At 45.6% G+C, this 22,597-nt stretch overlaps 1 protein-coding gene across 1 annotated transcript in view; it reads left to right on the top strand.

Moving 5' to 3' along the window:
- The window catches only part of vwa8 (von Willebrand factor A domain containing 8), a 458,807-nt gene that overhangs the window by 255,252 nt on the left and 180,958 nt on the right, over window positions 1-22,597 (top strand). The window contains exons 22-23 of the mRNA XM_086006090.1: window positions 9,245-9,321; window positions 21,612-21,687. Of these exons, the coding sequence (XP_085862216.1) occupies window positions 9,245-9,321; window positions 21,612-21,687 (153 nt within the window). The remainder of the gene's footprint in view (window positions 1-9,244; window positions 9,322-21,611; window positions 21,688-22,597) is intronic.

Here is a 22,597-nt window from a genome sequence, read left to right as displayed (position 1 = left end):
TGCTTTTTTATTCTGCGGTTCTAAGTGACAGGGACAATCTTTTAATTTTGACATTCAGAATTAGCCATGTACAGTAAAGTAGTTATTCTTCATAGTCTTGAGTGGCAATGGATTAAACCCAAAGAATAATAGAGGGATGTCAATTGGTGTGTGTTCCCTTCAAGCCAGGAATTATCAAGCTTATTCTCCTTACAGGCCCCATAGGGACGTAATATGGATTCTCAGGGACCACATTTTAAGTTTTGAGTCCCTACTTCCATTGATTCATATATATCTCAAGTTGTCAATACTAATGGATCTTGGTGTTCAGCCAAAATAAATAATGATAAATTTGTACAAACATTGGTTAGGCTACACTTAGAGCTTTTGGGGGCCTCATTACAGAAAGAACATTAAAGCCATAGAGAGCATACAGCATAGATTCACTAGGATGATGCAAGGGGTGGGAAACTATTGTTATGAGGTAAGACCTGGGACTATTTCCACTGGAGCAGAGAAGGCTAAGAGGAGATTTAATAGAGGTTTTAAAAGAATGAAGAGTTTTGATAGAGTGAATGGGGAAAGTCAATTTCCATTGTTTGGGAAGCCAGTGGTGAGGGATCATCAATTTAAAGTTGTCACTGAGAGAGGGGTTAGGAGAATATTCTTTACACAGCGGATTGTTGGAGTATGGAATGCTTTACCACAGGGAGTGGTTGAGCCAGAAACCATTGCATCATTTAAGGGAAAATGAACATCATCTCTGTGGCTTCATTCCACTTAATTTAGAGAGATGATGATTGAAGGACAGAAATCAAAGGTTAGGGGTAAAAGAAATGTTCTTGAATGGAAAGGTGCACTAAGTGGTATTCTACAGGGTTTATGCTGGGGCTGCTCTTATTTTACTATATACATAAATGATGTGGATTTAGGAATTAAGGGATCAATATCAGAATTTGTAAATAACAGCAAATTTTGCATGTGGCAAATTGTGACGAGGGTTGTGAAAGGCTGCAGAAGGGCATAGATAAGCTAGCTGGATGGGCAGATAGGTGGCAGATACAGTTTCCTGTAGATAAAATGGGAAATGATACATTCATCAAAAGTAATAATCGGAAACAATACACTTTGAATAATATGCAAATACAGTAAAAGAGCAGAATGACCATGGTGTGCAGATAGACAGGTTGTTAAAGATGGTTGAGCGAGTTGATAAGTCCACAAAAAGGCCAAACAGAATCCTTGGTTTTATATCCAGAGTGATTAGTTGCATGTCGTTTTTGACTCTTTCTGCGCATGCGCAGTACCAAACGGTGCGGCGGCTGCAGCCTACACCGCCATTCTTTCCTCGGCTCCATGCAGAGAAGGTCAGGGGATCGGGTGGGGCAGTGGGGGGAGAGGAGGGATCGATGGGCAGAGAGGAGAGGAGATCGCAATGGAGGGAGAGGAGAGGGGATCGGATGGGAGAGAGGAGAGGGGATCAAAGGGTTAGATTAGAGGGGATCGAAGTGGGGAGGGAGGAGAGGGGATCGAAGTGGGGAGGGAGGAGAGGGGGTCGAAGTGGGGAGGGAGGAGAGGGGATCGAAGTGGGGAGGGAGGAGAGGGGATCGAAGTGGGGAGGGAGGAGAGGGGATCGAAGTGGGGAGGGAGGAGAGGGGATCGAAGTGGGGAGGGAGGAGAGGGGATCGAAGTGGGGAGGGAGGAGAGGGGATCGAAGTGGGGAGGGAGGAGAGGGGATCGAAGTGGGGAGGGTTTGGGGGGGAGGAGAGGGAATGGGAGGGAGGAGAGGGGATGGGAGGGAGGAGAGGTGAGAGCAAGAACGTGATCCAGATGGGAAGATAAATCATGTTCTCCCACCCTCTGTTAGCCTGGATCACGTTCTTCCACCCCCACCCACTTTACACTTGCACCACGTTCTCCCTCTCCTCGCCCGTCCCCCCCTCCAACCCCAACCCCTAGACCACAGTGGTTCAGGAAGGCAGCTCATTACCACCCTCTCGAGCGCAACTAGGGATGGGCAATAAATAAATGAATGTTATAAAATGAAAGCGTATTCTGTGTTGGTCCTACAACATGCATAACATTACATTTATGTGTTATTTGCTGAACTCGACCATTCCAATGTTCTCCTGGCCAGCCTCCCATCTTCCACCCTCAATGAACGTGAGCTCATCCAAAACTCTGCTGCAGGTATTCTAACATGCAGCAAGTCCCATTCACCCAGCACCCTTGTGCTCACTAAGCTGCGCAGCTGTCTGAAGGTCCCACGCAGCTCGTTAAAGGGACCATGCACCCAAAAATAAATTAGGAGGAACTTTGTCCACCAACACCTTGATTTTAAATTACTCATCATGTTAAAATCCCTTCATGGCCTTACCCCTTCCTATCTGAACTTGGCAGTGTGAGTGCTCTTAACCCGGGAGGGTGAGCCCTGTCCATTCTCCGAAAGTAGTCGTGTTAGCACTGTGAGCTCTGGAGATTGGCTGTCATAATGAATGGATCAAATTACGCATTGCAAAGATCTGGATTACTCAGGCAGGTAGGATCTAATTACACATTCCAGACAAATTGCTGGGTGTGTCTTGTCCTCCAAGGGGACCAATCAGAAATCTGGTCTTGTCCTCCAAGGGGACCAATCACAACTTGGGTGCTGTAAATAGTTACAGCCTTTTGTATCTAGAGTCATAGAATACAAAAGCAAGGTGATAATATTGAACATGTGCAAGACATTAGGCTACATTGGTTAAGAGGTAGTAAGGATAATGGATATGCACTCAAATTGGTAAGATGTGAATAGTTGTGTTCTGTACTGGGGCCTCAACTTTTCACTATATTTATAAATGGCTTAGATGAAAGAAAAGAGAGCTATATATCCAAATTTGCTGATGACACTAAGTTAGGTGGCACAGTAAATAGTGTAGATGGGACTAGAAAGTTGCAAAGGGACATTGATAGATTGAGTGAGTGAGCAAAACTGTGGCAGATGGTTTCAGTGTGCGTAAGTGTGAGGTCATCCAATTTGGACCCAAGAAAGATAGGTCAGAGTATTTTCTAAATGGTGAGAAACTAGGAACAGTGGAGGAGCAAAGAGATTTAGGGGCCCAAGTACAGAAATCACTAAAAACTAGTGGACAGGTACAGAAAAGAATTAAAAAGGCTAATAGAATGTTGACCTTTATCTCAAAGGGGGCTGGAATACAAAGAGGTGGAAGTTATGTTGCAGTTGTACAGAGCTCTGGTTCGACCCCATCTGGGCACCGCACCTCAGGAAGGATATATTGGCCTTGGAGGGGGCGCAATGCAGATTTGCCAGAAACCCGGACTAAAAGGGTTAAATTACGAGGACAGGTTGCACAGACGAGGCTTGTATTCCCTTGCGTATAGCAGAGTAAGGGGTGATCGAATTGAGGGGTTTAAGATGATTGAAGAAGTTGATAGGGTAGATACAGAGAAACTAGGTAGATACAGAGAAACTATTTTGGTGGGGAAGTCCAGAACAAGGCGGCATAACCTGAAAATTAGATCCAGGCCGTTCAGGGGTGATGTCAGGAAGCACTTCTTCACATGAACGGTAATGGAAATCTGGAACTCTCTCTGCCAAAAAGCTGTTGGTCACTCCATTATAAAAAAATATGAAAGCAAAGGAACCGACTCACAGGTGAGAGTGCGACCAGCTGAGCCTAGCTGATAGCTTTTATTATAATCACATACTTCAAGAATACCCTCCGATATCAGGTTTTCAGAAAGTTGTTCCAGACCAGTTGTGAGTGCATATGTGTATTTGATTGATTTTATGCTTTCTGTTTGTAACTTATTTGAACCATAGTTTTCCATGTATCCTCATCGTGTGTACTTCAGAATTCATTTTTTTTGTTTTGGCACCTGAAATCTGAATAAAATATTAAAATAGTACAAAAATCCCAACTTCAACCGTGGAAGGTTCTTCTTTCAGCCATCTCTTCCATCGGATAAACTCTTCGGACGTGGCCTCTTTGGAACAGGATCAAAGGAATTTGGTGGAGAGTTAGCTCCAAACACGGCCATGTTTTCATGTTGTCTGATGCATGTGACTTTGATACCCCCGCCTGCTCAGCCTACGCCTCCAGAGATCTCCCAAGAATGTTCCAATTTAACACATTGTGACCACACAGCCTGGCTGTGGGATTTTGTGCCAAGGAACAGAACGTGCTGTTGGGTTGCAGATTGTAATTTCCACAATTCTGGAGTATCTGCAACAATGCTGGAGTATAGTTCTGAGTACATATGGAAGCTATTCCTGAGTTCCATGCTTTGTATGATTATTCTGAAGATGCACATACTTTAATGTTGCATTTTATCTGTGGCGCTTAGAAGTCCGTTGCTCCAAGAACTCAGTTTGACCCTTTATGCATTGAGGTACAGTAATGACTGGTTAACCCCTGCTTCCTTGGGGCATATACCTGGGGCTGCAAAACATTCTTCACTCTGCATCCTCCAAACAGCGGAGGGTAGAACTTCCAATCGGCCAAGCTCGCACACAGTTAATGCATTTGTACAGTACTACATTCCTGTGTGCTCTATTTTTACACAGGCCTCAGCCCTTAAACTCAGCAGGTTAACACCTGTTTCAAAACAGTACACAAGGGAATATACTATGAGTGCGTTAAGTGTTTGTACATCAACCTCTCCGATTGGTAGTCAAACCCTTGTAAGTTCCTGGAAAACTGAGCACATGCACAAACATGGTGTCATGATGTTGCGGATAGTCAGTGTTGCAGGTGCCCTCATACTCATAGAGTCATAGAGTTATACAGCACAGAAAGAGGCCCTTTGGCCCATCGTGTCCGCGCCGGCCATCAAGCCCTGTCTATTCTAATCCCATTTTCCAGCACTTGGTCCGTAGCCTTGTATGCTATGGCGTTTCAAGTGCTCATCTAAATGCTTCTTGAATGTTGTGAGGGTTCCTGCCTCTACCACCCTTTCAGGCAGTGAGTTCCAGATTCCAACCACCCTCTGGGTGAAAAAGTTTTTCCTCAAATCCCCTCTAAACCTTCTGCCCCTTACCATGAAACTATGCCCCTGGTTATTGACCCCTCTACTAAGGGGAAAAGTTCCTTTCTATCTACCCTATCTATGCCCCTCATAATTTTATATACCTCAATCAGGTCCCCCCTTAGCCCTCTCTGCTCTAAGGAAAACAACCCCAGCCTGTCCAGTCTCTCTTCATAGCTGAAACACTCCAGCCCAGGTAACATCCTGGTGAATCTCCTCTGCACCCTCTCCAATGCAATCACATCCCTCCTATAGTGTGGCGACCAGAACTGCACACAGTATTCCAGCTGTGGCCTAACCAGCGTTTTGTACAGCTCCATCATAACCTCCCTGCTCTTATATTCTATGCCTCGGCTAATGAAGGCAAGTATCCCATATGCCTTTTTAACCACCTTATCTACCTGTCCTGCTGCCTTCAGGGATCTATGTACATGCACACCAAGGTCCCTCTGATCGTCTGTCCTTCCTAGGGTCCTACCATTCATTGTGAATTCCCTTGCCTTATTAGTCCTCCCAAAATGCATCATCTCACACTTTTCAGGGTTAAATTCCATTTGCCACTGTTCCGCCCATCTGACCATCGCGTCTATATCGTCCTGTAGCCTGAGGCTTCCCTCCTCGCTATTTACCACTCCAATTTTCGTGTCATCTGCGAACTTACTGATCATACCTCCTACATTCATATCTAAATCATTAATGTACAGTACAAACAGCAAGGGACCCAGCACCGATCCCTGCGGTACACCACTGGACACAGGCTTCCAGTCACAAAAACAACCTTCGACCATCACCCTCTGCCTCTTGCCACTAAGCCAATTTTGGATCCAACCTCACTACCACCTCTCTCAACCCCTCCACTGTATCTAAATTGTCAAACTGCTTGTCCGACATCCAGTGTTAGATGAGCAGAAATTTTCTCCAACTAAATATTGGGAAGACCAAAGCCATTGTCTTCGGTCCCCGCTGTAAACTCTGTTCCCTAGCCACCGAGTTCATCCCTCCCACTGGCAACTGTCTGAGTCTGAACCAGACCGTTTGCAACCTTGGTGTTGTATTCCGACCATATATCTGCGGCATTACCAAGACCACCTACTTCCCCCTCCGTAACATCGCCTGTCTCCACCCCTGCCTCACCTCATCTGCTGATGAAACCATCATCCATGTCTTTGTTATCTCGAGACTTGACTATCCCATCTTCCATCCTCCATAAACTTGAGCTCATCCAAAACTCTGCTGCTGGTATCCTAAATCGCACCAAGTCCCGTTCACACATCACCCCTGTGCTTGCTGACCCGTGTCCTAAATCGCACCAAGTCCCGTTCACACATCACCCCTGTGCTTGCTGACCCGTATCCTAAATCGCACCAAGTCCCGTTCACACATCACCCCAGTGCTTGCCGACCCGTGTCCTAACTCGCACCAAGTCCCATTCACACATCACCCCAGTGCTTGCTGACCCGTGTCCTAACTCGCACCAAGTCCCGTTCACACATCACCCCAGTGCTTGCTGACCCGTGTCCTAAATCGCACCAAGTCCCGTTCACACATCACCCCTGTGCTTGCTGACCCGTGTCCTAAATCGCACCAAGTCCCGTTCACACATCACCCCAGTGCTTGCTGACCCGTGTCCTAAATCGCACCAAGTCCCGTTCACACATCACCCCTGTGCTTGCTGACCCGTGTCCTAACTCGCACCAAGTCCCGTTCACACATCACCCCAGTGCTTGCTGACCCGTGTCCTAAAATTGCACCAAGTCCCGTTCACACATCACCCCAGTGCTTGCTGACCCGTGTCCTAAATCGCACCAAGTCCCGTTCACACATCACCCCTGTGCTTGCTGACCCGTGTCCTAAATCGCACCAAGTCCCGTTCACACATCACCCCTGTGCTTGCTGACCCGTGTCCTAAATCGCACCAAGTCCCGTTCACACATCACCCCAGTGCTTGCTGACCCGTGTCCTAAATCGCACCAAGTCCCGTTCACACATCACCCCTGTGCTTGCTGACCCGTATCCTAAATCGCACCAAGTCCCGTTCACACATCACCCCTGTGCTTGCTGACCCGTGTCCTAAATCGCACCAAGTCCCGTTCACACATCACCCCTGTGCTTGCTGACCCGTGTCCTAAATCGCACCAAGTCCCGTTCACACATCACCCCAGTGCTTGCTGACCCGTGTCCTAAATCGCACCAAGTCCCGTTCACACATCACCCCTGTGCTTGCTGACCCGTGTCCTAAATCGCACCAAGTCCCGTTCACACATCACCCCAGTGCTTGCTGACCCGTGTCCTAAATCGCACCAAGTCCCGTTCACACATCACCCCAGTGCTTGCTGACCCGTGTCCTAACTCGCACCAAGTCCCGTTCACACATCACCCCTGTGCTTGCTGACCCGTGTCCTAACTCGCACCAAGTCCCGTTCACACATCACCCCTGTGCTTGCTGACCCGTGTCCTAACTCGCACCAAGTCCCGTTCACACATCACCCCAGTGCTTGCTGACCCGTGTCCTAACTCGCACCAAGTCCCGTTCACACATCACCCCTGTGCTCGCTGACCCGTGTCCTAAATCGCACCAAGTCCCGTTCACACATCACCCCTGTGCTTGCTGACCCGTGTCCTAAATCGCACCAAGTCCCGTTCACACATCACCCCAGTGCTTGCTGACCCGTGTCCTAACTCGCACCAAGTCCCGTTCACACATCACCCCTGTGCTCGCTGACCCGTGTCCTAAATCGCACCAAGTCCCGTTCACACATCACCCCTGTGCTTGCTGACCCGTGTCCTAAATCGCACCAAGTCCCGTTCACACATCACCCCAGTGCTTGCTGACCCGTGTCCTAACTCGCACCAAGTCCCGTTCACACATCACCCCAGTGCTTGCTGACCCGTGTCCTAAATCGCACCAAGTCCCGTTCACACATCACCCCAGTGCTTGCTGACCCGTGTCCTAACTCGCACCAAGTCCCGTTCACACATCACCCCTGTGCTTGCTGACCTACATTGGCTCCCGGTCCGACAATGCATCAATTAAAAAATTCTCATCCTTGTTTTCATATCCCTCCATGGCCTTGCCCCTCCCTATCTTTGTAACCACCTCCAGCCCTACAACCCTCCGAGATCTCTGCGCTTCTCCAATTCTGGCCTCTTGCGCATCCTCGATCTTAATTGCTCCACCATTGGCAGTTGTGCTTTCAGCTGCCGAGGTCATAAACTCTGTAATTCTCTCCCTAATCCTCTCCACTGTTCCACCTCTCTTTCCTCTTTTAAGACGCTCCTTAAAACCTACCTCTTTGACCAAGCTTCTGGTCCTCTGTTCTAATATCTCCTTCTGTGGCTCGGTGTCAAATTTTGTTTGTTAACGCTCCCGTGAAGCGCCTTGGGACGTTTTACTGCATTAACAATGCTATATAAATACAAGTTGTTGTTGTTGTGAAACATCCATCCATGCCCAGATGCAGATTAAAGCTTCCTATGCTCTAACTCAACAAGTTTGACTTCTTACACCTCTGTGGCTCTCTTAGATGAGCTTGCCAATATGCGGGCACTTCGATGCTGTGGGACCATGCTGTCTGGGAACTGTATTGAGACTGCATTACTTAGTTCACACACAAACCTTACAGACACACAAGAAAGGATTCCGTCCCTTCCGCCTGAGCTGGAGTCAAACTCAAATCCCAGAGGTCAAAGGACAATGTGCTAACCCACTTTGGTGCTGAAATGGCTATAAATGGCTTACAAATATTTCGCTAAATGGATTGAAAGCATGTCTCTTGGAAGATGCTCATGACAATCAAAACTCAAATGCTTAGATAACTGTTAGATTACAATTGAATGGAGTGTCTCCATGTCATGTATGAGCCCCAGCTAGAAAGATGCTACCAAACCTATCCCAGTGCAGCTGTACAATCCATCGCTAAGGAACATGATTTTGTCTCCCTGCCAATTCCAGCTCTCTGCTGAAGCTCCTTGTTTCTGCCCTTTGATAGCATGGTTAGCCATTAAACTTTTGATGTGAAGAATCACCTGTGCAAACCCATGTGGCCGAAGACCATCACAACAGCGAGCTGCACCAGCCAAATGGTTACTTTCCAAGCCAAAGTGCCAGCACCGCCTGGCACCCATTTCCAATTAAAGCCGAGCCTTACCTAAAGTCTGTATCCAATAACGAATTTGGTACTGGCAGTGTTTCTTGTTATTATTTGTTAATAATCTTTTTTTTAAATTAATATAGGGTGTGGGCAAGAACAAGATTGTTGACCATTTCCTGCATCTATTGAACAGACCCAGGGAATATTTACAGCTTCACAGGTAAACACTGACTGAAATGTTCAAATAATAAGTAGCACATATTATGCTGTATAACAACAGAAAATGCTGGAAATACTCAGCAGGCCAGGCAGCATCCGTGGAGAGAGAAACAGAGTTAACGTTTCAGGTCTGGGACCCTTCATCAGAACTGTATATGCTGTATATACCTAATTTTACTGAAGGTCCAATGTTTTGTTAACAACTGCCCTAGCACAGTAGCTCTCGCCCTAGAGCTGGGTATTACCATTAGTAATAGTTTATATGAAGAATGACCCGCCCTCGGTTTCCCCTCTTCCCTGCCCTCAGTCTCCCCTCTTCACCGCCCTCGGTCTCCCCTCTTCCCCGCCCTCGGTCTCCCCTCTTCCCCGCCCTCGGTTTCCCCTCTTCCCTGTATCACGGGTGGCCTCCTGGTTTTCGGAACTTTATAGAATCATAGACTAGTACAGCATAGAAGGAGGCCATTCAGCCCATCGAGTCTGCACCGGCTCTTTCGAAGAGCAATCCAGTTAGTCCCACTCTTTCCCCATATCTCTGCAAATTTTTCTCCAGATATTTATAAAAATCCCTTTTGAAGGCTACTATTGAATCTGTATCCACCACCCTATCAGGCAGTGCATTCCAAATTCTAACCACTCGTTACGTAATAAAGTTTCTCCTCCTGTCAATTCTGGTTCTTTTTCCGATCACCTTAAATCTGTGCTCTCTGGTTACCGACCCTTCAGCCATTGGAAACAGTTTCTCTTTATTTACTCTATCTAAACCCTTCATGAAGCAAGATAAGGGCTCGTGGGGTTGGGGTAATATATTAGCATGGATAGAGGATTGGTTAATGGACAGAAAACATAGAGTAGGGATAAACAGGTCACTTTCCAGTTGGCAGACTGTAACTAGTGGGGTGCCGCAAGGATCAGTGCTTGGGCTTCAGCTATTCACAATCTATATTAATGACCTAGATGAAGGGACTGAGTGTAACGTATCCAAGTTTACTGATGATACATAGTTAGGTGGGAAAGTAAGCTCTGAGGAGGACACAAAGGGGGTGATTTTCATTCAGAAGTCGGGAAGGAGGCGGGACTACAACTTTCGGGTTGTAGTCCCGCCTCCATCGAGATGCGGCCAGTCCACGCGATTTTCACTTGATTGACCTTGTTGAGCCCGCCCAGCGGGCTCAGCAGGCCAATTAAGGACCACCTGGCAACAGGTGACGTCACAGATTGACATTTCATCTGTCAAGAACTTTTGGCAGATGAAATATCAGTGTTTCACAGCTGTTTGAAGCTGTCAAACACTGACAGTCTTACTTCTAACCTGAATCCTTCTACGCAGACTCAGTTAGAAATCTCACCGGCACTGAAAGCTGAAGGCTGTCACTTTTGACATCGCAGCCATTCTGCTTTCTGTGCCGGCTGAATGATGGACTCCTGAAACCTAGAGGAAAGAAGGCTGTAAAGGTAAGTACAGGTAATTTAAACTTCTTTACACACTTTAGACACACCAAACACACTTACCTTTGCACTCATGCACCCATCACTCACCTGAACACCGACATCTCGACCCCTCCAAGTCCTTCAACCTGACGGCCCGACTCCTCTAACCTGGCGTGGTTTGGAGCCGTCGGGAATCCCACATGACAACCTTCAAAATAGGGATTAGGCTAAAAACTGCCTGTTAACAAGCAGTTAATTGGCACTAATCCCTTCTCGGGTCGGCGGGTCCCAGTGCGGGGCGGGTACCCGCCTCCTTTGAAACTTACATGGAGGCAGGTTTTGGGCGGGACCCCCGAATTCAGGAATTTAACCCCCCGCACGCCTCCAATCCCGACTCCACGGCGCACTGAAAATCGACCCCAAAGAGTCTGCAAAGGGATATAGACAGGTTAAGTGAGTGGGCAGTAAGGTGGCAGATGGAGTATAATGTGAGGAAATGTGAGGTTATTCACTTTGGTAGGAAGAATAGAAAAATAATATTTTTTAAATAGTGAGAAACTATTAAATGTTGGTGGTCGGAGAGATTTAGGTGCCCTCGTACAGGAAACACAAAGTTAGCATGAAGGTACAGCAAGCAATTAGGAAGGCAAATGGTATGTTGGCCTTTATTGCAAGGGGGTTGGCGTACAAGAGTAAGGAAGTCTTTGTAAGTAAGGGCTTTGGCGAGACCGCACCTGGAGTACTGTGCACAGTTTTGGTCTCCTTATCTGAGAAAGGACATACATGCCTTAGAGGCGGTGCAACAAAGGTTCACTAGATTGATTCCTGGGATGAGAGGGCTGTCCTATGAGAAGAGATTGAGTAGATTGGGCCGATACTCTCGAGTTTAGAAAAATGAGAGGTGATCTCATTGAAAAATATGAGATTCTGAGGGGGATTGACAGGGTAGATGCTGAGAGGTTGTTTCCCCTGGCTGGAGAGTCTAGAACTAGGGGGCATAGTCTCAGGATAAGGGGTCGGCCATTTAAGACTGAGATGAGGAGAAATTTCTTCACTCAGAGGGTTGTGAATCTTTGAAATTCTCTACCCCAAAGGGCTGTGGATGCTGAGTCGTTGAGTATATTCAAGGCTGAGGTAAATTTTTGGACTCATGGGGAATCAAGGGATATGGGGATGGGGCAGGAAAGTGGCGTTGAGGTCGAAGATCAGCCATGGTCTTATTGAATGGCGGATCAGGCTCGAGGGGGCGTATAGCCTACACCTGCTTCTAATTCTTATGTTATGTTCTTATGATTTTAAACATGGCTTTCAAATCTCCTCTTAGCCTTCTCTGCTCTAAGGAGAACAACCCCAGCTTCTCCAGTCTATCCACATAACTGTAATTCCTCATCCCTGGAACCATTCTAGTAAATCTCTTCTGTACCCTCTCCAAAGCTTTCATGTCCTTCCTGAAGTGTGGTGCCCAGAATTAGACACAATACTCCAGCTGGGGCCGAACTAGTGTTTTATATAGGGTTAGCATCACTTCCTGGCTTTTGTACTCTATGCCTCTATTTATAAAGCCCAGGATCCCATCTGCTTTATTAACTGCTTTGTTAACCTGTCCTGCCACCTTCAAAGATTTGTGCACAAACACCCCCAGGTGTCCCTGTTCTTGCACCCCCTGTAAAATTGTACCGTTTAGCTTGTATTGCCTCTCCTCATTCTTCCTACCAAAATGTATCACCTCACACTTTGCTGCGTTAAATTTCATCTGCCAGGTGTCCGCCCATCCACCAGCCTGTCTATGTCTTCTTGAAGTCTATTGCCATCTTCCTCACTCTTTACTGATTTCCAAGTTTGTGTCATCTGCAAATTTCAAAATTGTGCCCTGTACCCCCAAGTCCAAGTCATTAATGTATATGAAAAACAGCAGTGGTCCTAGTACTGAACCTCGGGGAACGCCACTGTATACCTCCCTCCAGTCGTATAAACAGCCATTCACCACAACTCTCTCTTTTCTATCCCTTAGCCAATTTTGTATCCATGCTACAGCCCCTTTTATTCCATGGGCTAACAAGCCTAATATGTGGTACTTTACCAAACATCTTTTGAAAGTCCAAATGCACAACTGCTGCTGGTGCAAAACCATAAGCAAAGATACTCAATTACAGGGCACCAAACCGGCACAAGGTAATTATAATTACAATAACATCACGTGATCGCCCGTCACGTGATCAGACGTCGTGTAGTCAGACCATCACATGATCGAACTTCCAGGAATACCACCAGCCAGAGTGGGCAATGCTATGTTTGGTTCCAATTTCACCTTTAACTATGTACAAAATGAAAGATTTGTAAGTTTTTTTTATCTTTAGCAGTATTGGGTTAAAAAAAAAGTTCTGTGCAAATCTCTGCCACTGCTTTAAATTCAGTAATCTGAATAATTGGTTAGCTACGGCATGAAGCATTTTATTTCCAAGTATTTTTTGATGTGTGAGAATACAACATGCAAGTGTGAAAAGTTCAATTCTGGTATTCTGTGCTAAATGTAGATTTTACTGCACATTTTAAATCAAGATAATGGTAAGTAAGATCTTTAAAGGCTGCACATTTTGTGTCTTCACATTAGAGGGTTTTTTTTTAAGCCATGCTGTCCGTGGAACAGAACTTTTGGCCACATTCAAGGTTGAATGGCTCAATTCAATAACAAATGAAACTGGGACACCTGCAGTGCAGCTGTGTTTCTAAAAATATTCAAGATCATTATCTGCATTCCCAGTGAAAATATTTGTGAAACTTGCTGATTTTGCCAGACTCGCCTACCTTCCAGGGACTGAAGAAACAGGAGATGGAGCAGGACAAAATTATCAGAAAAAATCTATTGTAAATGCCTGGTCATGCTTTTGGAATGTTGAAGTTAGAAAAAAAAAGAAAGAAAAACTTGCATTTATGTAGCACCTTTCACCACCTCAACATCCCAAAGCGCTTTACAGCCATGTGTAGTCATAGGAACAGGAGTAGGACTTTTAGCCCCTCGAGCCTGTTCCCCCCCATTCGCTGAAATCATGGCGGATCTGTGACCTAACTCCATATACTGTACCTGCCTTTGCCACGTATCCCTTAATACCTTTGGTTAACAAATCTATCCATCTCTGATTTAAAATTAACAATTAGCCTGGCATCAATTGCCATTTGCATAAGGAAGTGCCAAACTTCTCCCATCCATTGTGCATAGAAGTGTTTCCTAATTTCACTCCTGAAAGGTCTGGCTCTAATTTTTAGACTATACCCCTTGTCCTAGATTCCCCAACCAGCAAAAATAGCTTCTCTCTAGCTACCCTATCTGTTCCCCTTAATATCTTGAAACATAGAAACATAGAAGATAGGAGCAGGAGTAGGCCATTCGGCCCCTCAAGCCTGCTCCGCCATTCAATGCAATCATGGCTGATCATCCAAATTCAGTACCCGGTCCCTGCTTTCTCCCCATACCCCTTGATCTCTTCAGCCTTAAGAAATATATCCAACAACTTCTTGAATATATTTAATGAATTGGCTTCTACTGCCTTCTGTGGTAGAGAATTCCACAGGTTCACCACTCTCTAGGTGAAGCAATTCCTCCTAATTTCTGTCCTAAATGGCCTACCCCTTATCCTTAGACTGTGACCCCTGGTTCTGGACTCCCCGACCATCAGGAACATCCTTCCTGCATCTAGTCTGTCCAGTCCTGTCAGAATTTTATAAGTTTCAATGAGATCCCCTCTCATTCTTCTAAACTCCAGCGAGTACAAGCCCAATCAACCCAATCTCTCATACGTCATTCCTGCCATCCCAGGTATCAGCCTGGTGAATCTTCACTGAACTCCTTCCATGGCAAGAACATTCTTCCTCAGATAAGGCGACCAAAACTGCACACAATACTCAAGATGTGGTCTCACCAAGGCCCTGTACAACTGGAGCAAGACATCCTTGTTCCTGTACTCAAACCCTCTCGCTACGAAGGCCAACATACCATTTGCCTTCTTAACCGCCTGCTGCACCTGCATGCTTACCTTCAGCGACTGGTGCACAAGGACACCCAGGTCTCGTTGCACTTCCCCTTCTCCCAATCTATTGCCATTCAGATAATCTGCCTTCCTGTTTTTGCCACCAAAGTGGATAACCTCACATTTATCCACATTATATTGCATCTGCCATGCTTCTGCCCAATCACCCAACCTGTCCAAATCATCCTGGAGTTTCTCGGCATCCTCCTCACAGCACACACGCCCACCCAGCTTTGTGTAGTCTGCAAATTTGGAGATATTACATCTAGTTCCCTTGTCTAGATCATTAATAGATATTGTGAATAGCTGGGGTCCAAGGACCGATCCCTGCAGTACCCCACTAGTCACTGCCTGCCACTCGGAAAAAGACCCGTTTATTCCAACTCTTTGCTTTCTGTCTGCCAACCAGTTCTCTATCCAAGTCAATACCTTGCCCCCAATCCCATGTGCCTTAACTTTACTCGCTAATCTCTTATGCGGGACCTTATCGAAAGCCTTCTGAAAGTCCAAATACACCACATCCACTGGTTCTCCCTTATCTATTTTACCAGTTACATCCTCAAAAAATTCCAGTAGATTAGTCAAGCACGATTTACCTTTTGTAAATCCATGTTGACTTTGTCCGATCCTGTCACTGTTTTCCAAGTGCTCTGCTATTACATCTTTTATAATGGACTCTAGCATTTTCCCCACTACCGATGTCAGGCTTACCAGTCTGTAATTCCCCGTTTTCTCTCTACCACCTTTTTTGAATAGTGGGGTAACATTAGCTACCCTCCAATCCATGGGTACTGTTCCAGATTCCATCGAATGTTGGAAGATGATCAGCAATGCATCTACTATTTCTAGGGCCACTTCCTTAAGTACCCTAGGGTGTAGATTATCAGGCCCTGGGGATTTATCAGCCTTCAATCCCATCAATTTCCCTAACACCATTTCCCTACAAATACTGATTTCTTTCAGTTCCTCCCTTTCATCAGACCCTATGTTCCCTGACATCTCTGGGAGGTTATTTATGTCCTCCTTTGTGAAGACAGAACCAAAATATGTATTTAATTGGTCTGCCATTTCTTTGTTCCCCATTATAAATTCCCCTGATTCTGACTGCAAGGGACCTACGCTTGACTTCACCAATCTTTTTCTCTTCACATATCTATAAAAGCTTTTACAGTCAGTTTTTATGTTCCCTGCAAGCTTACTCGCATATTCTATTTTCCCCTTCTTAATTAATCCCTTTGTCCTCCTTTGTTGAATCCTAAATTGCTCCCAATCCTCAGGTTTACTGCTTTTACTGGCCAATTTATATGTCCTCTCCTTGGATCTTATGCTATCCCTAATTTCCCTTGTTAGCCACGGTTGAGTCACCTTTTTTGTTTTATTTTTATGCCATACTGGGATGAACAAATTCTATAGTTCATCCATGCGGTCTTTGAATGTTTGCCATTGCCTATCCACTGTCAACCCTTTGAGTGACATTCCCCAATCAATCCTACCCAACGCGCGCCTCAGACCATCATAGTTTCCTTTATTTAAATTCAGGACCCTAGTCTCTGAGTCAATTACTTCATTCTCCATCTTAATGAAGAATTCTATCATATTATGATCGCTCCGACCCAAGGGGCCTCGCACAACAAGATTGCTAATTAATCCTTTCTCGTTACATAATACCCAGTCTAAGATGGCCTGATCTCTGGTTGGTTCCTCGACATATTGGTCCAGGAAACCATCCCGTAAACACTCCAGGAATTCCTCCTCCACAGTATTGTTACTAATTTGGTTAGCCCAATCTATATGTAGATTAAAGTCACCCATGATGACTGCTGTGCCCTTATTGCCGCTTCTCTAATTTCCCTTTTAATGCCATCCCCAACCTCCGCATTACTGTTTGGAGGTCTATATACCACTCCCACTAACGTTTTCTGCCCCTTGGTATTTCTCAGTTCTACCCATACAGATTCCACATCATCAGAGCTAATATCCTTCCTTACAATTGTGTTAATCCCTTCTTTAACCAGCAAGGCTACCCCACCTCCCTTTCCTTTTTGCCTATCTTTCCTGAATATTGAATACCACTGAATGTTGAGTTCCCAGCCTTGGCCACCCTGGAGCCATGTTTCCGTAATCCCAATCAAACCATATTCGTTTACCTCTATTTGCGCAGCTAATTCATCCACCTTATTACGAATGCTCCTCGCATTGAGACACAAAACTTTGATCAAATCATCCCTTAATCTTCTAAAATTCCAGGGAGTACAACCCTAGTTTGTATAATCTCTCCTCGTAATTTAACCCTTGGAGCCCAGCTATCATTCTGGTAAATCTACACTGTACTCCCTCCAATGCCAATATATCCTTCCTATGGGGTGGTGGTCAGAACTGAACACAGTACTCCAGGTGTGGTCTTACTAGGGCTTTGTGTAGCTGCAGCATAACTTCTATGCCCTTGTATCCTAGTCCTCAAAAACAGGACTTGCCGGCTAAAGTACTCTAGTGGCAAAACTGGGGATCTATGCTGAGCCCAGCCAGCATGTTCATGTCCTCAGCACCAGTGAGTTAGGGGCTGCCATAATGAGAGCGTGAGAGGCAAAGGGGGGAGAAGGAAAGGAGCAATAGATGGCTGAGAAGGGGAGAGGGAAAGGGTGAAATCAGTGGCAGTGAAGGGGAGAGGGAAAGTGGTAAAGTGGATGGCAATGAACGCAGAAGGGAAGGGATTAAAAGGATGGTAATAAAGTGAAAGGGGAAATAAATAGCAATTACACTGAATCAGCAAGGAGGAAATGGGTAGCAATGAAGGGGAGAAAGAAGAAATGAAATTGATAGCAATAATGGGAAATGGAAGGGGAAACTGTGGGTGGGTTGAAATAGCAGGGGGTGGGGAAGAGAGCGAGTACCAACTTAAATGTGGGGAGGGTAATTGGGGAGTACCAGATTGAATTGGGTTGGAGTAAAAAGTACCAGGTTGAATTGAGGGGGAAAGAGTGCCAGGATGCACTGGGAAGGAGGGATAGGAGAGAGTGCCTCTGAAAGGGTGTGAAGTTGTCTGGGGTGCAGTGTCTCTATGAACTGGTACAGGAGCTGGTTAATGTAGAGTGACTGTTGAGGTAACTTTTGGGGAAGTGATGTTCTGGTTTAAAATCTAAATGTCACTTTGTTTTTACTTTGTTATTAGATTAAAAAGATTGTGATTTTTAATGTAAATATTCAAAATGTTCCAGTGTGACATGCTCTGAACTCCTTTCTAATGCACCACCGAAGTTGAATTCCTTTAACATTTGGATTTCTCCTTCAGGCTTTCATCTACTTACATTTGATTTAATTCAAATGAAGAAATCTTGGGTGTATCAACACAGGTGTCAGCCATGGCTCAGTGGGTAACAATCTCGTCTGAGTCAGAAGGTTGTGGGTTCAGGCCCCACTCCTACTCCAGAGACTTGGCACAAAATCTAAGCTGACACTGTTGGAGGTGTCGTCTTTCGGATGAGACGTTAAACTGAGGCCCTGTCTGCCCTCTCAGGTGGCACTATTCGACAAGAGCAGGTGTTTCCCAGTGTCTTGGCAAATATTTATCCCGTAACCAACTGTCACTAAAACAGATTATCTGGTCATTATCACATTGCTGTTTGTGGGATCTTGTGCAGAAATTGACAGCTGAGTTTCCTACATTAGTAGTAAACAATGAGGAGGATAGTAAGAGTTCAGGAGGACATAGACAGACTGGTAAAATGGGCAGACACATTCTGCCCATAGGAAGAATGAGAAGAGGCAATATAAACCAAAGGGTACAATTTTAAAGGGGGTACAGAGACCTTGAAGGTCTGTATGTACACAAATCTTTGAAGGTGGCAGGACAAGTTGAGAAGGCTGTTAAGGAATCATGTGGGATCCTTGGCTTTATAAGTAGAGGCGTAGAGAACATATGCGTGGAAATTATGCTAAACATTTATAAAACACTGGTTAGGCCTCAGCTGGAGTATTGTGTTCCATTCTGGGCAGCACACTTTAGGAAGGATGTCAATGCCTTGGAGAAGGTGCAGAGGGGATTTACTAGAATCATAGAAAAATAGCATGGTTACAGCACAGAAGGAGGCCATTCGGCCCGTCAAGCCCATGCCAGCTCTCTGCAAGAGCACTTCAGCTAGTCCCACTCCCCTGTCCTTTCCCCGTAGCCCTGCAAATTTTTTTTCCTTCAGGTATTTACCCAATTTCCTTTTGAAAGCCACGATTAAGTCTGCCTCCGCCACCCTCTCAGGCAGTGCATTCCAGATCCTAACCACTCGCTGCTTAAAAAAGTTTTTCCTCATGTCGCCTTTGGTTCTTTTGCCAATCACCTTAAATCTGTGTCCTTTGGTTCTCGAACCTTCCGCCAATGATGGTACAAGGGATGAAGGACTTCAGTTACATGGATAGACTGGAGAAGCTGGGATTGTTCTCCTTAGAGCAGAGAAGTTTAAGGGGAGATTTGACAGTGGTGTTCATAAATCATGAAGGGTTTAGATAGAGTCATTAAGGAGAAACTGTTTCCAGTGGCAGAAAGGTTGGTAACCAGAGGACACAGGTTTAAGGTGATTGACAAAGGAGCCAGGGGCGACATGAGCTAAAAAATGTTTAGGCAGCGAATTGTTATGATCTGGAATGCACTGCCTGAAAGGGTGAGGGAAGCAGATTTAGTAGCAGTCTTTAAAAAGGAATTGGAATAAATACTTGAAGGGGAAAAAATTGCAAGGGTATGGAGAAAGAGTGGGCGAGTGGAACAAATTGGATAGCTATTCCAAAGAGCCATCACAGGCCGAATGGCCTCCTTCAATGCTGTATAATTCTATCATTATAACAGTGACTACACATCAAATGTAAAGCACTTTGGGACATCCTGAGGTTGTGGAAGCCGTTGTATAAATGCAAGTCTTTCTTTTTATACCTACAACTTGTGTTGCAAAGCCATGCAACTCCATGTCCAGAATTTATAATCAGGGCTGTTCTTGAGTTATCAGCGCTTTGGGGGCTGAGCCTGCTTTCTTTGAAGCTGCTGGTCATCTTTTGCTAATTTTCTAGATTGGCATGTACGCTTCTTGAGATTGCTGACTTTGAAATTTGGTGAAGCAAATGGGAGGAGGTCTTGTTTCTCCTGGGCCCGACGTAGCAGCCTCCTGGGCCCGAGTTAGCAGCCTCCTAGGCCTAAACATAGCAGCCCCCTGGGTCTAAACATAGCAGCCTCCTAGGCCTAAACGTAGCAGCCCCCTGGGCCCGAGTTAGCAGCCTCCTAGGCCTAAACATAGCAGCCCCCTGGGTCTAAACATAGCAGCCTCCTGGGTCTAAACATAGCAGCCTCCTAGGCCTAAACGTAGCAGCCTCCTGGGCCCGACGTAGCAGCCTCCTGGGAACAATTTTTCAGTTGCAGGGTGCAAAGAATTGCAACAAGTTTTCCTCTCAACCAACATTACCAAAAACAAATTGAATTATCATAAACAAAAGCTGAAAATGCTGGAAATACTCAGCATCTGTGGAGAGAGAAACAGAGTTAACGTTTCAGGTCAATGACCCTTCGTCAGAACTGGAAAAAGTTGGAGATGTAACAGGTTTTTAAGCAAGTGCAGGGCGCAGGGGAAGGGGGGAAGGGAGGAAAGAACAAAAGGGAAGGTCTGTGATAGGATGGAAGGCAGGAGAGATTAAAAGACAAAAGGGATGATGGTGCAAGGCAAAAGGAGATGGTAATGGGACAAGTTAAGAAACAAAAGATGGCTCTAGATGAAGTGTGAATGGCAATGGCAGAATGAAAGACAGCTGCCATGTGGGAGAGAAAAACATTTTTTTTTAATGGAAAAAAAGATAGGGGCTGAGGTTATTGTCTGAAATTGTTGAACTCGATGTTGAGCCCAGAAGGCTGTAAAGTGCCTAATCGAAAGATGAGGTGCTGTTCCTCGAGCTTACGTTGAGCTTCCGTGGAACAATGTAAGAGGCCGAGGACGGTGAGGTCTGAGTGGGAATGGAGCGGAGAATTAAAGTGACAGGCGACCGGAAGCTCGGGGTCACGCTTACGGACTGAACGGAGGTGTTCCGCAAAGCGGTCACCCAATCTGCATTTGGTCTCCCCAATGTAGAGGAGACCACCGCGTGAGCAGCGAATACAGTATACTAAATCGCAAGAAGTACAAGTAAATCGCTGTTGCACCTGGAAGGGGTGTTTGGGGCCCTGGACAGTGGGAAGGGAGGAGGTAAAAGGGCATGTGTTGCATCTCCTGCGCTTGCACGGGAAGGTGCCGGGGGAAGGGGTGCTGGGGTGTTAGAGGAGTGGACCAGGGTGTCGCAGAGGGAGCGGTCCCTTTGGAATGCTGAAAGCCAATTGACTGCTGTGCTTCATAAATAATAAATTTGTTGTGAAGTGCTTTGGAGCCTCCTGAGGATGTGATAAGGTGCCAGATCAATGCGACCTTTTTTTTTCTATGAGTTATCAATGCGAGCTTAGAATCATAGAGCATAGAAGGAGGCCATTCAGCCTGTGCTGGCTCTTTGAAAGAGCTATCCAATTAATCCCACTCTATCCAGTGAATCCCACTCTCTATCCAATTAATCCCACTCTCTTACTCTTCTCCCATAGCCCTGCAATTTTTTTCCTTGTTAAGTATATATCCAATTCCCTTTTGAAAGTTATTTCGTACAACATAAATAAAGTTTTAAGGCTCATTATCGTGCATATTTTTTTTTACGAGTTTATCTTTATCACTTTCACCAGCGTATCAACGTGATATTTGGTCAATTTCTAACAAGGCTCTGTTGTCTGTAAATCAGATTGTACTATTTTCTCAATTGATTCTATGAAATGTGTTTTTTTACTTTATTTCAGGGACACCACTGTGCAGAGTCTCACTTTACAGCCATCCGTTCAACATGGAGTTATCACGTACGAAGATTCTCCTCTGGTCAGTTTTAACATTCATGTCAGAAGCTAATTATACCTCTAATAACCCGTCCCTTCCCTTCTTCCTGACTTCACATAAACTGGATTAAAGTAACAACAAACACTTGCGTTTATATAGTGTCTTTAACGTGGTAAAGCGTCCCAAGGTGCTTCACAGGAGCGTTATCAGACAGAATTTGACATCATGGTACACAAAGAGATGTTGGGACAGGTGACTAAAAGCTTGGTCAAAGAGGTAGGTTTTAAGAAGCAGCTAGAGGCAGAGAGGTTTCAGGAAACATAGAGGATAGGAGCAGGAGTAGGCCATTCGGCCCCTCGAGCCTGCTCCGCCATTCGATGAGATCATGGCTGATCATCCAAACTCAGTACCCCGTACCTGCCTTCTCCCCATACCCCTTGATACCTTTAGCTCTAAGAAATATATCTAACTCCTTCTTGAATATATTTAAAGACTTGGCCTCAACCGGCTTCTGTGGTAGAGAATTCCACAGGTTCACCACTCTCTGGGTGAAGAAATTCTTCCTCATCTCTGTCCTAAATGGCTTACCCCTTATCCTTAGACTATGACCCCTGGTTCTGGACTCTCCGACCATCGGGAACATTCTACTTGCATCTAGTTTGTCCAGACCAGTCAGAATTTTATAAGTTTCGATGAGATCCCCTCTCATTCTTCTAAACTCCAGCGAGTATAAGCCCAATCGACCCAATCTCTCCTCATACGTCATTCCTGCCATCCCAGGGATCAGCCTTGTGAATCTTCGCTGAACTCCTTCCATGGCAAGAACATCCTTCCTCAGATAAGGCGACCAAAACTGCACACAATACTCAAGATGTGGTCTCACCAAGGCCCTGTACAACTGCAGCAGGACATCCTTGTTCCTGTACTCAAACCCTTTCGCTATGAAGGCCAA

Source organism: Somniosus microcephalus, chromosome 14, assembly GCF_052327205.1.
Source record: "Somniosus microcephalus isolate GS21.2 chromosome 14, FLI_Smic_1.0, whole genome shotgun sequence".
Classification (NCBI taxonomy): domain Eukaryota; kingdom Metazoa; phylum Chordata; class Chondrichthyes; order Squaliformes; family Somniosidae; genus Somniosus; species Somniosus microcephalus.
The sequence above is the reverse complement of the archived record's forward strand: the minus strand, read 5'-3'. Positions and strand labels throughout refer to the sequence as shown.